At 46.8% G+C, this 11,518-nt stretch overlaps 1 protein-coding gene across 1 annotated transcript; it reads right to left on the reverse strand.

Moving 5' to 3' along the window:
• Positions 1-333: 333 nt before the first annotated feature.
• On the reverse strand, positions 334-8,200 carry LOC130133766 (histidine-rich glycoprotein-like). The gene is made up of 4 exons (XM_056302098.1): positions 8,036-8,200; positions 7,882-7,951; positions 6,887-7,647; positions 334-657 (listed from the first exon to the last, which is right to left on the reverse strand). The coding sequence occupies exons 1-4, from the start codon at positions 8,198-8,200 to the stop codon at positions 334-336; spliced, it is 1,320 nt and encodes a 439-aa protein (XP_056158073.1).
• Between the last annotated feature and the right edge of the window lie 3,318 nt (positions 8,201-11,518).

Genomic DNA, 11,518 nt, shown 5'->3' on the forward strand with positions numbered 1-11,518 from the left:
GTATGGATGTATGTGTGTTCTTGTAGTTTGGTTGTGTTTTTGTCTTTGTGTGTCACTGCAGTGGGCTGGGGGAAAGGATATGTTATTTCAGGTGCATGAAATGAAATGACAAATAAATGTTCCCGAGTCCTGATGGTAGTCCTGATGATAGTCCTGATGATATTTCTGATGGTAGTCCTGATGATAGTCCTGATAATATTTCTGATGGTAGTCCTGATGATAGTCCTGATGATAGTCCTGATGGCAGTCCTGATGGTAATCCAGATGATAGTCCTGATGATAGTCCTGATGGTAGTCCTGATGATAGTCCTGATGGTAGTCCTGATGATAGTCCTAATGGTAATCCAGATGGTAATCCAGATGGTAATCCTGATGGTAATCCAGATGGTAGTCCTGATGGTAGTCCTGATGATAGTCCTGATGATAGTCCTGATGGTAGTCCTGATGGTAATCCAGATGGTAGTCCTGATGGTAGTCCTGATGATAGTCCTGATGGTAGTCCTGGTGGCAGTCCTGATGGTAGTCCTGGTGGTAGTCCTGATGATAGTCCTGATGGTAGTCCTGGTGGTAGTCTTGGTGGTAGTCCTGATGGTAGTCCTGATGGTAATCCAGATGGTAGTCCTGATGGTAGTCCTGATGGTAGTCCTGATGGCAGTCCTGATGGTAGTGAAATGCATTGAGCGTTGGGGAAACTCTCTAAAGCCTAGCGTCAGCTGCCAGCCCTGCAGCTGTACTACCCACGCCGCTGGTTGTGTTGTTTCTCACACAGCCCCTGCAGCTGTACTACCCACGCCGCTGGTTGTGTTGTTTCTCACACAGCCCCTGTAGCTGTACTACCCACGCTGCTGGTTGTGTTGTTTCTCACACAGCCCCTGTAGCTGTACTACCCACGCCGCTGGTTGTGTTGTTTCTCACACAGCCCCTGTAGCTGTACTACCCACGCCGCTGGTTGTGTTGTTTCTCACACAGCCCCTGTAGCTGTACTACCCACGCTGCTGGTTGTGTTGTTTCTCACACAGCCCCTGTAGCTGTACTACCCACGCCGCTGGTTGTGTTGTTTCTCACACAGCCCCTGTAGCTGTACTACCCACGCCGCTGGTTGTGTTGTTTCTCACACAGCCCCTGTAGCTGTACTACCCACGCTGCTGGTTGTGTTGTTTCTCACACAGCCCCTGTAGCTGTACTACCCACGCCGCTGGTTGTGTTGTTTCTCACACAGCCCCTGTAGCTGTACTACCCACGCCGCTGGTTGTGTTGTTTCTCACACAACCAGCAGCGTGGGTAGTACAGCTGCAGGGGCTGTGTGAGAAACAACACAACCAGCGGCGTGGGTAGTACAGCTACCAGCCCTGCAGCTGTACTACCCACGCCGCTGGTTGTGTTGTTTCTCACACAGCCCCTGTAGCTGTACTACCCACGCCGCTGGTTGTGTTGTTTCTCACACAGCACAGAGACCTGCGGCTGCAGCAGAGGCTCCAACGTGTGACACGTCTTACACACAGATCACATAGAAAGTAGCAGGACTGCAAACTGCAGCCGTTGCGGGAAGATAATTTCGTACAGGGGAAAGAAACGCCTCCAACATGCTGAAGCATTTTCAAGCAGTATGGTTTCAGCCTCATGGGTGGCATCGTTCTCCGTTTCTCTCCCAGTCGGCACAGCGCCACCCGTTCAGTTAGTGCTGCTACCACGAGCAGCTCACATTCACGAGCATCAGCCACACAAGCAGGGAACTTCTGACTTCCATGTGGCAGGCAAGATGGAGGATAAGATGTTATATTTTTATCCTGTACCATATTTCTCATAGAAATATTGAGTTCACAGAGTATTTTGACCCCCCGCCCCATTCCTGATCCGCTGATAACCCCTGGCAGGAGAACCCTATTCATGTTTGCAGGGAGAGGGCAGATGAGCATTGAGAGTAAATGAATGTCAGAGAGTGATGACAGGACTTGTGGTAGAGGGATCACTTTTCCTCTCAGCCTTTTACCTGTGTTTAGATAGATTCACCTGGATTTAGATAGATTCACCTGTATTTAGATAGACTCACCTGTATTTAGATAGATTCACCTGTGTTTAGATAGATTCACCTGTGTTTAGATAGATTCACCTGCATTTAGATAGATTCACCTGGATTTAGATAGATTCACCTGTGTTTAGATAGATTCACCTGTGTTTAGATAGATTCACCTGTGTTTAGATAGATTCACCTGGATTTACATAGATTCACCTGTATTTAGATAGATTCACCTGGATTTAGATAGATTCACCTGGATTTGGATAGACACCTGTATTTAGATAGATTCACCTGTATTTAAATAGATTCACCTGGATTTAGATAGATTCACCCGTATTTAGATAGATTCACCTGTGTTTAGATAGACTCACCTGTGTTTAGATAGATTCACCTGTAGTTAGACAGATTCACCTGTGTTTAGATAGATTCACCTGTATTTAGATAGATTCACCTGTATTTAGATAGATTCACCTGGATTTAGACAGATTCACCTGGATTTAGATAGATTCACCTGTGTTTATATAGATTCACCTGTATTTAGATAGACTCACCTGTGTTTAGATAGATTCACCTGTATTTAGATAGATTCAACTGGATTTAGACAGATTCACCTGGATTTAGATAGATTCAGCTGTGTTTAGATAGACTCACCTGTAGTTAGATAGATTCACCTGTATTTAGATAGATTCACCTGTATTTAGATAGACTCACCTGTAGTTAGATAGATTCACCTGTAGTTAGATAGATTCACCTGTGTTTAGATAGACTCACCTGTGTTTAGATAGACTCACCTGTAGTTAGATAGATTCACCCGTGTTTAGATAGATTCACCCGTATTTAGATAGATTCACCTGTTGTTAGATAGACTCACCCGTGTTTAGATAGATTCACCTGTAGTTAGACAGATTCACCTGTGTTTAGATAGATTCACCTGTATTTAGATAGATTCACCTGGATTTAGATAGATTCACCTGGATTTAGATAGACTCACCTGTAGTTAGAAAGATTCACCTGTGTTTAGATAGACTCACCTGTGTTTAGATAGACTCACCTGTAGTTAGATAGATTCACCCGTGTTTAGATAGATTCACCCGTATTTAGATAGATTCACCTGTTGTTAGATAGACTCACCTGTGTTTAGATAGATTCACCTGTAGTTAGACAGATTCACCTGTATTTAGATAGATTCACCTGGATTTAGACAGATTCACCTGGATTTAGATAGATTCAGCTGTGTTTAGATAGACTCACCTGTAGTTAGATAGATTCACCTGTATTTAGATAGATTCACCTGGATTTAGATAGACTCACCTGTAGTTAGATAGATTCACCTGGATTTAGATAGACTCACCTGTAGTTAGATAGATTCACCTGTAGTTAGATAGATTCACCCTGATTTAGATAGATTCACCTGTGTTTATATAGATTCACCTGTATTTAGATAGACTCACCTGTGTTTAGATAGATTTACCTGTAGTTAGATAGATTCACCTGTGTTAGACAGATTCACCTGTAGTTAGATAGATTCACCTGTATTTAGATAGACTCACCTGTGTTTAGATAGATTCACCTGTATTTAGATAGATTCACCTGTGTTTAGATAGATTCACCTGTGTTTAGATAGACTCACCTGTATTTAGATAAATTCACCTGTGTTAGACAGATTCACCTGTAGTTAGATAGATTCACCTGTATTTAGATAGACTCACCTGTGTTTAGATAGATTCACCTGTATTTAGATAGATTCACCTGTGTTTAGATAGATTCACCTGTGTTTAGATAGACTCACCTGTATTTAGATAAATTCACCTGTGTTTAGATAGACTCACCTGTATTTAGATAGATTCACCTGTGTTTAGATAGACTCACCTGTGTTAGACAGATTCACCTGTAGTTAGACAGATTCACCTGTGTTTAGATAGACTCACCTGTATTTAGATAGACTCACCTGTGTTTAGATAGATTCACCTGTGTTTCGATAGACTCACCTGTGTTTAGATAGATTCACCTGTAGTTAGATAGATTCACCTGGATTTAGATAGATTCACCTGTGTTTATATAGATTCGCCTGTATTTAGATAGACTCACCTGTGTTTAGATAGATTTACCTGTAGTTAGATAGATTCACCTGTGTTAGACAGATTCACCTGTAGTTAGATAGATTCACCTGTATTTAGATAGACTCACCTGTGTTTAGATAGATTCACCTGTATTTAGATAGATTCACCTGTGTTTAGATAGATTCACCTGTGTTTAGATAGACTCACCTGTATTTAGATAAATTCATCTGTGTTTAGATAGACTCACCTGTATTTAGATAGACTCACCTGTGTTTAGATAGATTCACCTGTGTTTAGATAGATTCACCTGTGTTTCGATAGACTCACCTGTGTTTAGATAGATTCACCTGTAGTTAGATAGATTCACCTGTGTTAGACAGATTCACCTGTAGTTAGACAGATTCACCTGTGTTTCTATACTCACCTGTGTTTAGATAGATTCACCTGTAGTTAGATAGATTCACCTGTGTTAGACAGATTCACCTGTAGTTAGACAGATTTACCTGTATTTAGATAGACTCACCTGTGTTTAGATAGATTCACCTGTGTTTAGATAGACTCACCTGTATTTAGATAGACTCACCTGTGTTTAGATAGATTCACCTGTGTTTAGATAGACTCACCTGTGTTTAGATAGATTCACCTGTGTTAGACAGATTCACCTGTAGTTAGACAGATTTACCTGTATTTAGATAGACTCACCTGTGTTTAGATAGACTCACCTGTGTTTAGATAGACTCACCTGTATTTAGATAGACTCACCTGTGTTTAGATAGATTCACCTGTGTTTAGATAGACTCACCTGTAGTTAGACAGATTCACCTGTAGTTAGACAGATTCACCTGTGTTTAGATAGACTCACCTGTATTTAGATAGACTCACCTGTGTTTAGATAGACTCACCTGTATTTAGATAGACTCACCTGTGTTTAGATAGACTCACCTGTAGTTAGACAGATTCACCTGTGTTTAGATAGACTCACCTGTATTTAGATAGACTCACCTGTGTTTAGATAGACTCACCTGTGTTTAGATAGACTCACCTGTGTTTAGATAGACTCACCTGTAGTTAGACAGATTCACCTGTGTTTAGATAGACTCACCTGTGTTTAGATAGACTCACCTGTAGTTAGACAGATTCACCTGTGTTTAGATAGATTCACCTGTAATTGTCAACCATACAGTCTACCAAACCCTCATCCCAGGTCTGCAGAGCTTCATTATGGGAACTTATATCAGCAGCTGTGTGTGTGTGGTGTGTGTCAGACCACTGTCAGCAGTGTGTGTGTGTGTGTGTGTGTGTGTGTGTGGTGTGTGTCAGACCACTGCCAGCAGTGTGTGTGTGTGTGTCAAACCACTATCAGCAGTGTGTGTGTGTGTCAAACCACTATCAGCAGTGTGTGTGTGTGGTGTGTGTCAGACCACTATCAGCAGTGTGTGTGTGTGTGTGTGTGTGTGTGTCAAACCACTATCAGCAGTGTGTGTGTGTGTCAGACCACTATCAGCAGTGTGTGTGTGGTGTGTGTCAGACCACTATCAGCAGTGTGTGTGTTTGTGTGTGTCAAACCACTATCAGCAGTGTGTGTGTGTGTCAGACCACTATCAGCAGTGTGTGTGTGTGTCAGACCACTATCAGCAGTGTGTGTGTGTGTGTGTGTGTGTGTGTGTGTGTGTGTGTGTGTGTGTGTGTGTGTGTGTGTGTGTGTGTCAGACTCGTCCATGTTGTCTGGATGATCTATTTTGATTATTTAAATCTTATTTTACACAGAAACCACTTGTCAAAATAACGGCTCATGTTTAACACGGCAGCCTGTCTGAATCTCCACATTCAGCGGCGTGTAAAGAGATGTGCTGCCTGTCAAAGGAGCCGTCCAGGCGTCCGGTCTGTCACCAGTCCAGCCGGATCAGGAAGATGCGGGTGTCTTCTTCCTGCACAGAAACACGTGCTCACGTATTTAGCTGCTCTTGTTATTTTTTTGCACATCCTCGTCGCATTGACTCTGTCTCCTGCTCGGTTCGATCTACTGGGGGGACGTTAATTGGAAAAAGGAAATTAATTTGCCCCCCCCCCCAACACCACCACGAGTCACCACACACTCCTCCGTAAACAGTGCCTGTGAACCCGGCAGCACCTCCTCTGTGATTCAAACATGTCAGAAGACGTGAGGTAACATGGTGGGACACCAGGTCTCAGAGACATAGGTGGCATGGTGGGACACCAGGTCTCAGAGACATAGGTGGCATGGTGGGACACCAGGTCTCAGAGACGTGAGGTGACATGGTGGGACACCAGGTCTCGGAGTCGTGATGTAACATGGTGGGACACCAGGTCTCGGAGACGTGAGGTGGCATGGTGGGACACCAGGTCTCGGAGTCGTGATGTAACATGGTGGGACACCAGGTCTCAGAGACGTGACATGGTGGGACACCAGGTCTCGGAGTCGTGAGGTGACACGGTGGGACACCAGGTCTCAGAGACGTGAGGTGGCATGGTGGGACACCAGGTCTCGGAGTCGTGAGGTAACATGGTGGGACACCAGGTCTCAGAGACGTGACATGGTGGGACACCAGGTCTCAGAGACGTGAAGTGACATGGTGGGACACCAGGTCTCGGAGACGTGAGGTGGCATGGTGGGACACCAGGTCTCAGAGACGTGACATGGTGGGACACCAGGTCTCAGAGACGTGAAGTGACATGGTGGGACACCAGGTCTCAGAGACGTGAGGTGACACGGTGGGACACCAGGTCTCGGAGTCGTGAGGTAACATGGTGGGACACCAGGTCTCAGAGACGTGACATGGTGGGACACCAGGTCTCGGAGACGTGAAGTGACATGGTGGGACACCAGGTCTCGGAGACGTGAGGTGGCATGGTGGGACACCAGGTCTCGGAGACGTGAGGTGGCATGGTGGGACACCAGGTCTCGGAGACGTGAGGTGGCATGGTGGGACACCAGGTCTCGGAGTCGTGAGGTGACATGGTGGGACACCAGGTCTCGGAGACGTGAGGTGACATGGTGGGACACCAGGTCTCGGAGTCGTGAGGTGACATGGTGGGACACCAGGTCTCGGAGTCGTGAGGTGACATGGTGGGACACCAGGTCTCGGAGACGTGAGGTGACATGGTGGGACACCAGGTCTCGGAGTCGTGAGGTGACATGGTGGGACACCAGGTCTCGGAGACGTGAGGTGGCATGGTGGGACACCAGTTCTCGGAGACGTGAGGTGACATGGTGGGACACCAGGTCTCGGAGACGTGAGGTGACATGGTGGGACACCAGGTCTCGGAGACGTGAGGTGACATGGTGGGACACCAGGTCTCGGAGACGTGAGGTGACATGGTGGGACACCAGGTCTCGGAGACGTGAGGTGACATGGTGGGACACCAGGTCTCGGAGACGTGAGGTGGCATGGTGGGACACCAGGTCTCGGAGACGTGAGGTGGCATGGTGGGACACCAGGTCTCGGAGTCGTGAGGTGGCATGGTGGGACACCAGGTCTCGGAGTCGTGAGGTGGCATGGTGGGACACCAGGTCTCGGAGTCGTGAGGTGACATGGTGGGACACCAGGTCTCAGAGACGTGAGGTGGCATGGTGGGACACCAGGTCTCAGAGACGTGAGGTAACATGGTGGGACACCAGGTCTCAGAGACGTGAAGTGACATGGTGGGACACCAGGTCTCAGAGACGTGAGGTGACATGGTGGGACACCAGGTCTCAGAGAAGAAGTGTGGTGCAGAAAATCAAAGAAGAAGAAGCGGTTGATTTAAGGGGCGTCACGGTGAGATAACACTGCAGGTGTACACAGGAAATGGGTGGGAAAGGGTGGTGTTTCATGAGCTTAGGGGCTCCTGATGGGGCGGACAGGAAAACCTCCTGCGTCACCGTCATCAATGATTAATAGTGGACTTTTAAATGGGAACTGTTGACCTTTTTAGCACTCTATCTGGGCACTATTACCGCCTCAGCCTCGGCCATTACAGGTCGGTGTTTGGCGGGGGTCTCAGATGATGAATGTCCATGCCGTACCCTCTGCATCCAGCTGTCCCTTGATAATGCCCGCAGCCCCGCCCGTCCCTCCTCCTCCATGCGGCCCAGTCCGTGGCGTTCTATATCCGCTGTCATGGCTCCATTTTATTTGTCCTGCCTACCAGTGTCACCCCCAGGTGGCCAATGTGCAGTTAGTGTAAACATCACTCTACTACAAGCCTCTTGACTGCTGTCCAACACAAGGCCACGCTGTAAACGTGAAAGATATGTCCACCATCCACCTGCTAACTCCATTACCTGAACATCATCTCATCTGGTATCCGTTTACAACCTGCTGTCCATGTCTAAGGTCCAAGGGTTCCAGGTTCCAGGTGTACTGGGAGGAGGTGGATAATGTGTAAGGGTTCCAGGTTCCAGGTCTACTGGGAGGAGGTGGATAATGTGTAAGGGTTCCAGGTTCCAGGTGTACTGGGAGGAGGTGGATAATGTCTAAGGGTTCCAGGTTCCAGGTGTACTGGGAGGAGGTGGATAATGTGTAAGGGTTCCAGGTTCCAGGTCTACTGGGAGGAGGTGGATAATGTGTAAGGGTTCCAGGTTCCAGGTCTACTGGGAGGAGGTGGATAATGTGTAAGGGTTCCAGGTTCCAGGTTCCAGGTCTACTGGGAGGAGGTGGATAATGTGTAAGGGTTCCAGGTTCCAGGTCTACTGGGAGGAGGTGGATAATGTGTAAGGGTCCCAGGTTCCAGGTCTACTGGGAGGAGGTGGATAATGTGTAAGGGTTCCAGGTTCCAGGTGTACTGGGAGGAGGTGGATAATGTGTAAGGGTTCCAGGTTCCAGGTCTACTGGGAGGAGGTGGATAATGTGTAAGGGTCCCAGGTTCCAGGTCTACTGGGAGGAGGTGGATAATGTGTAAGGGTTCCAGGTTCCAGGTGTACTGGGAGGAGGTGGATAATGTCTAAGGGTTCCAGGTTCCAGGTGTACTGGGAGGAGGTGGATAATGTGTAAGGGTTCCAGGTTCCAGGTCTACTGGGAGGAGGTGGATAATGTGTAAGGGTTCCAGGTTCCAGGTCTACTGGGAGGAGGTGGATAATTTGTATTCCCCCCGGTTCCCCCTCTCCCCAGAACAGGCGCCCCGACTGACCAGAGGTGGCGATAGTGAAGCAACCAGGACACATACCCACATCCGGCCTCCCACCCGCAGACACGGCCAATTGTGTCTGTAGGGACGCCCAACCAAGCTGGAGGTAACATGGGGGACTGGAACCGGCGATCCCCGTTTTGGTTGGGAACGGAATAGACCGCTATGCTACTCGGACGTGGCATTTTTTTTGCAGAACCATAGCCTTTATAATTAGTTTGCAGCAGCCATGAGGTTGTGTGAAGATCTAATCATGCAAAACATGAATTTCCAGCTGAGGTTCTGCAGAATATGAAGAATTTAGTGCGGCTCTCTAACTGGAAATTGAATAAGCCAATAATGTAAACAAGCTGTATCAACTCCTGTCTTTATGACAAAGATGCAACGGATGGATGATTATTGCTGGCCTCCATGGCGCCCCTAGTGGCTGGGCCCTAGAAAGCTCCCCCCATGATTACCGATTCTGAGTACAAATCTTTAAGCATCTGTTATTATTATTGCCAAACAGACCATTAATTCGGGGTCAATGGGCAAAATTATTGAGATAGACTTTGTGGTTTTGTCCTCCATTGAAGAAACAAAGGCTTCTATAAGCCAGAAACTCAGTAAATTTTAGCCTGGTGTTGGCCCAATATCCAATACCGCTATCAGTATCTGTGCATTCCTGATACAGGATTATAACATTCCTGATATAGGATTATGACATTCCTGATATAGCATCATAACATTCCTGATATAGGATTATGACATTCCTGATGTAGGATCATGACATTCCTGATATAGGATTATGACATTCCTGATATAGCATCATAACATTCCTGATATAGGATTATGACATTCCTGATACAGGATTATAACATTCCTGATATAGGATTATTACATTCCTGATACAGGATTATAACAGGATGCCACAATTTCCACTGTGTTCATCCTTTAAAAAAATATTCTGCAGGTCCTGCAGAATATTTTCAGAGAAGACATCTAAAGAGGCTCGTTTCAAATACGGTAGTCATCTCCACATAGTCGTAATTCACTGTCATAAAGAAACTTAATGAGAGAAATCAATTTCCAAGTTTTCCTGTTTTTTCTTCCAAGGCATAAACATCAGAGCTGGCAGGGCCTTAAGGGAGCATTGATCAAATCGCACAATAATACCCTCAATCATTTCCCAGCTTTTGTAAGTCTCTTATGTGCTTACTTAAGAAGATGGATGGTGATAATGTGATGGACTGGGCTGTAGCATATATCGTGTGTGTGTGTGTGGGGGGGTTGTCAGCATAAGGCGCCAGACTTGTGAACTGGGGTGAAAGGGAATGGAGACATGATGCTGGAGAACAGACTCTGCGGGTGTTGCTGGCTGTTGATGAGAGTGAGATTTCATCACCGTGTCTACCTTCATCACCGTGTCTACCTTCATCACCGTGTCTTCCTTCATCACCGTGTCTACCTTCATCACCGTGTCTTCCTTCATCACCGTGTCTACCTTCATCACCGTGTCTTCCTTCATCACCGTGTCTTCCTTCATCACCGTGTCTACCTTCATCACCGTGTCTACCTTCATCACCATTGTCTACCTTCATCACCGTGTCTACCTTCATCACCGTGTCTTCCTTCATCACCGTGTCTTCCTTCATCACCGTGTCTTCCTTCATCACCGTGTCTACCTTCATCACCGTGTCTTCCTTCATCACCGTGTCTACCTTCATCACCGTGTCTTCCTTCATCACCGTGTCTTCCTTCATCACCGTGTCTACCTTCATCACCGTGTCTTCCTTCATCACCGTGTCTTCCTTCATCACCGTGTCTACCTTCATCACCGTGTCTACCTTCATCACCATTGTCTACCTTCATCACCGTGTCTACCTTCATCACCGTGTCTTCCTTCATCACCGTGTCTTCCTTCATCACCGTGTCTTCCTTCATCACCGTGTCTACCTTCATCACCGTGTCTTCCTTCATCACCGTGTCTACCTTCATCACCGTGTCTTCCTTCATCACCGTGTCTTCCTTCATCACCGTGTCTACCTTCATCACCGTGTCTACCTTCATCACCGTTGTCTTCCTTCATCACCGTGTCTACCTTCATCACCGTGTCTACCTTCATCACCGTGTCTACCTTCATCACCGTGTCTTCCTTCATCACCGTTGTCTTCCTTCATCACCGTGTCTTCCTTCATCACCGTATCTACCTTCATCACCGTGTCTACCTTCATCACCGTGTCTACCTTCATCACCGTGTCTTCCTTCATCACCGTTGTCTTCCTTCATCACCGTGTCTTCCTTCATCACCGTGTCTACCTTCATCACCGTGTCT

This window comes from Lampris incognitus, unplaced genomic scaffold (genome assembly GCF_029633865.1).
Source record: "Lampris incognitus isolate fLamInc1 unplaced genomic scaffold, fLamInc1.hap2 scaffold_482, whole genome shotgun sequence".
NCBI lineage: Eukaryota > Metazoa > Chordata > Actinopteri > Lampriformes > Lampridae > Lampris > Lampris incognitus.

Bases quoted from the DNA above. Each gene is read 5' to 3' on its own strand.
- LOC130133766 (XM_056302098.1), bottom strand. From the start codon at position 8,200: ATGACAGCGGATATAGAACGCCACGGACTGGGCCGCATGGAGGAGGAG. The intron at 7,952-8,035 runs GTAATAGTGCCC...ACGGTGACGCAG, and splicing joins TAATGGCCGAGGCTGAGGCG to GAGGTTTTCCTGTCCGCCCC. The intron at 658-6,886 runs GTGTCCCACCAT...CACTACCATCAG, and splicing joins CTTCACGTCTCCGAGACCTG to GACTGCCATCAGGACTACCA.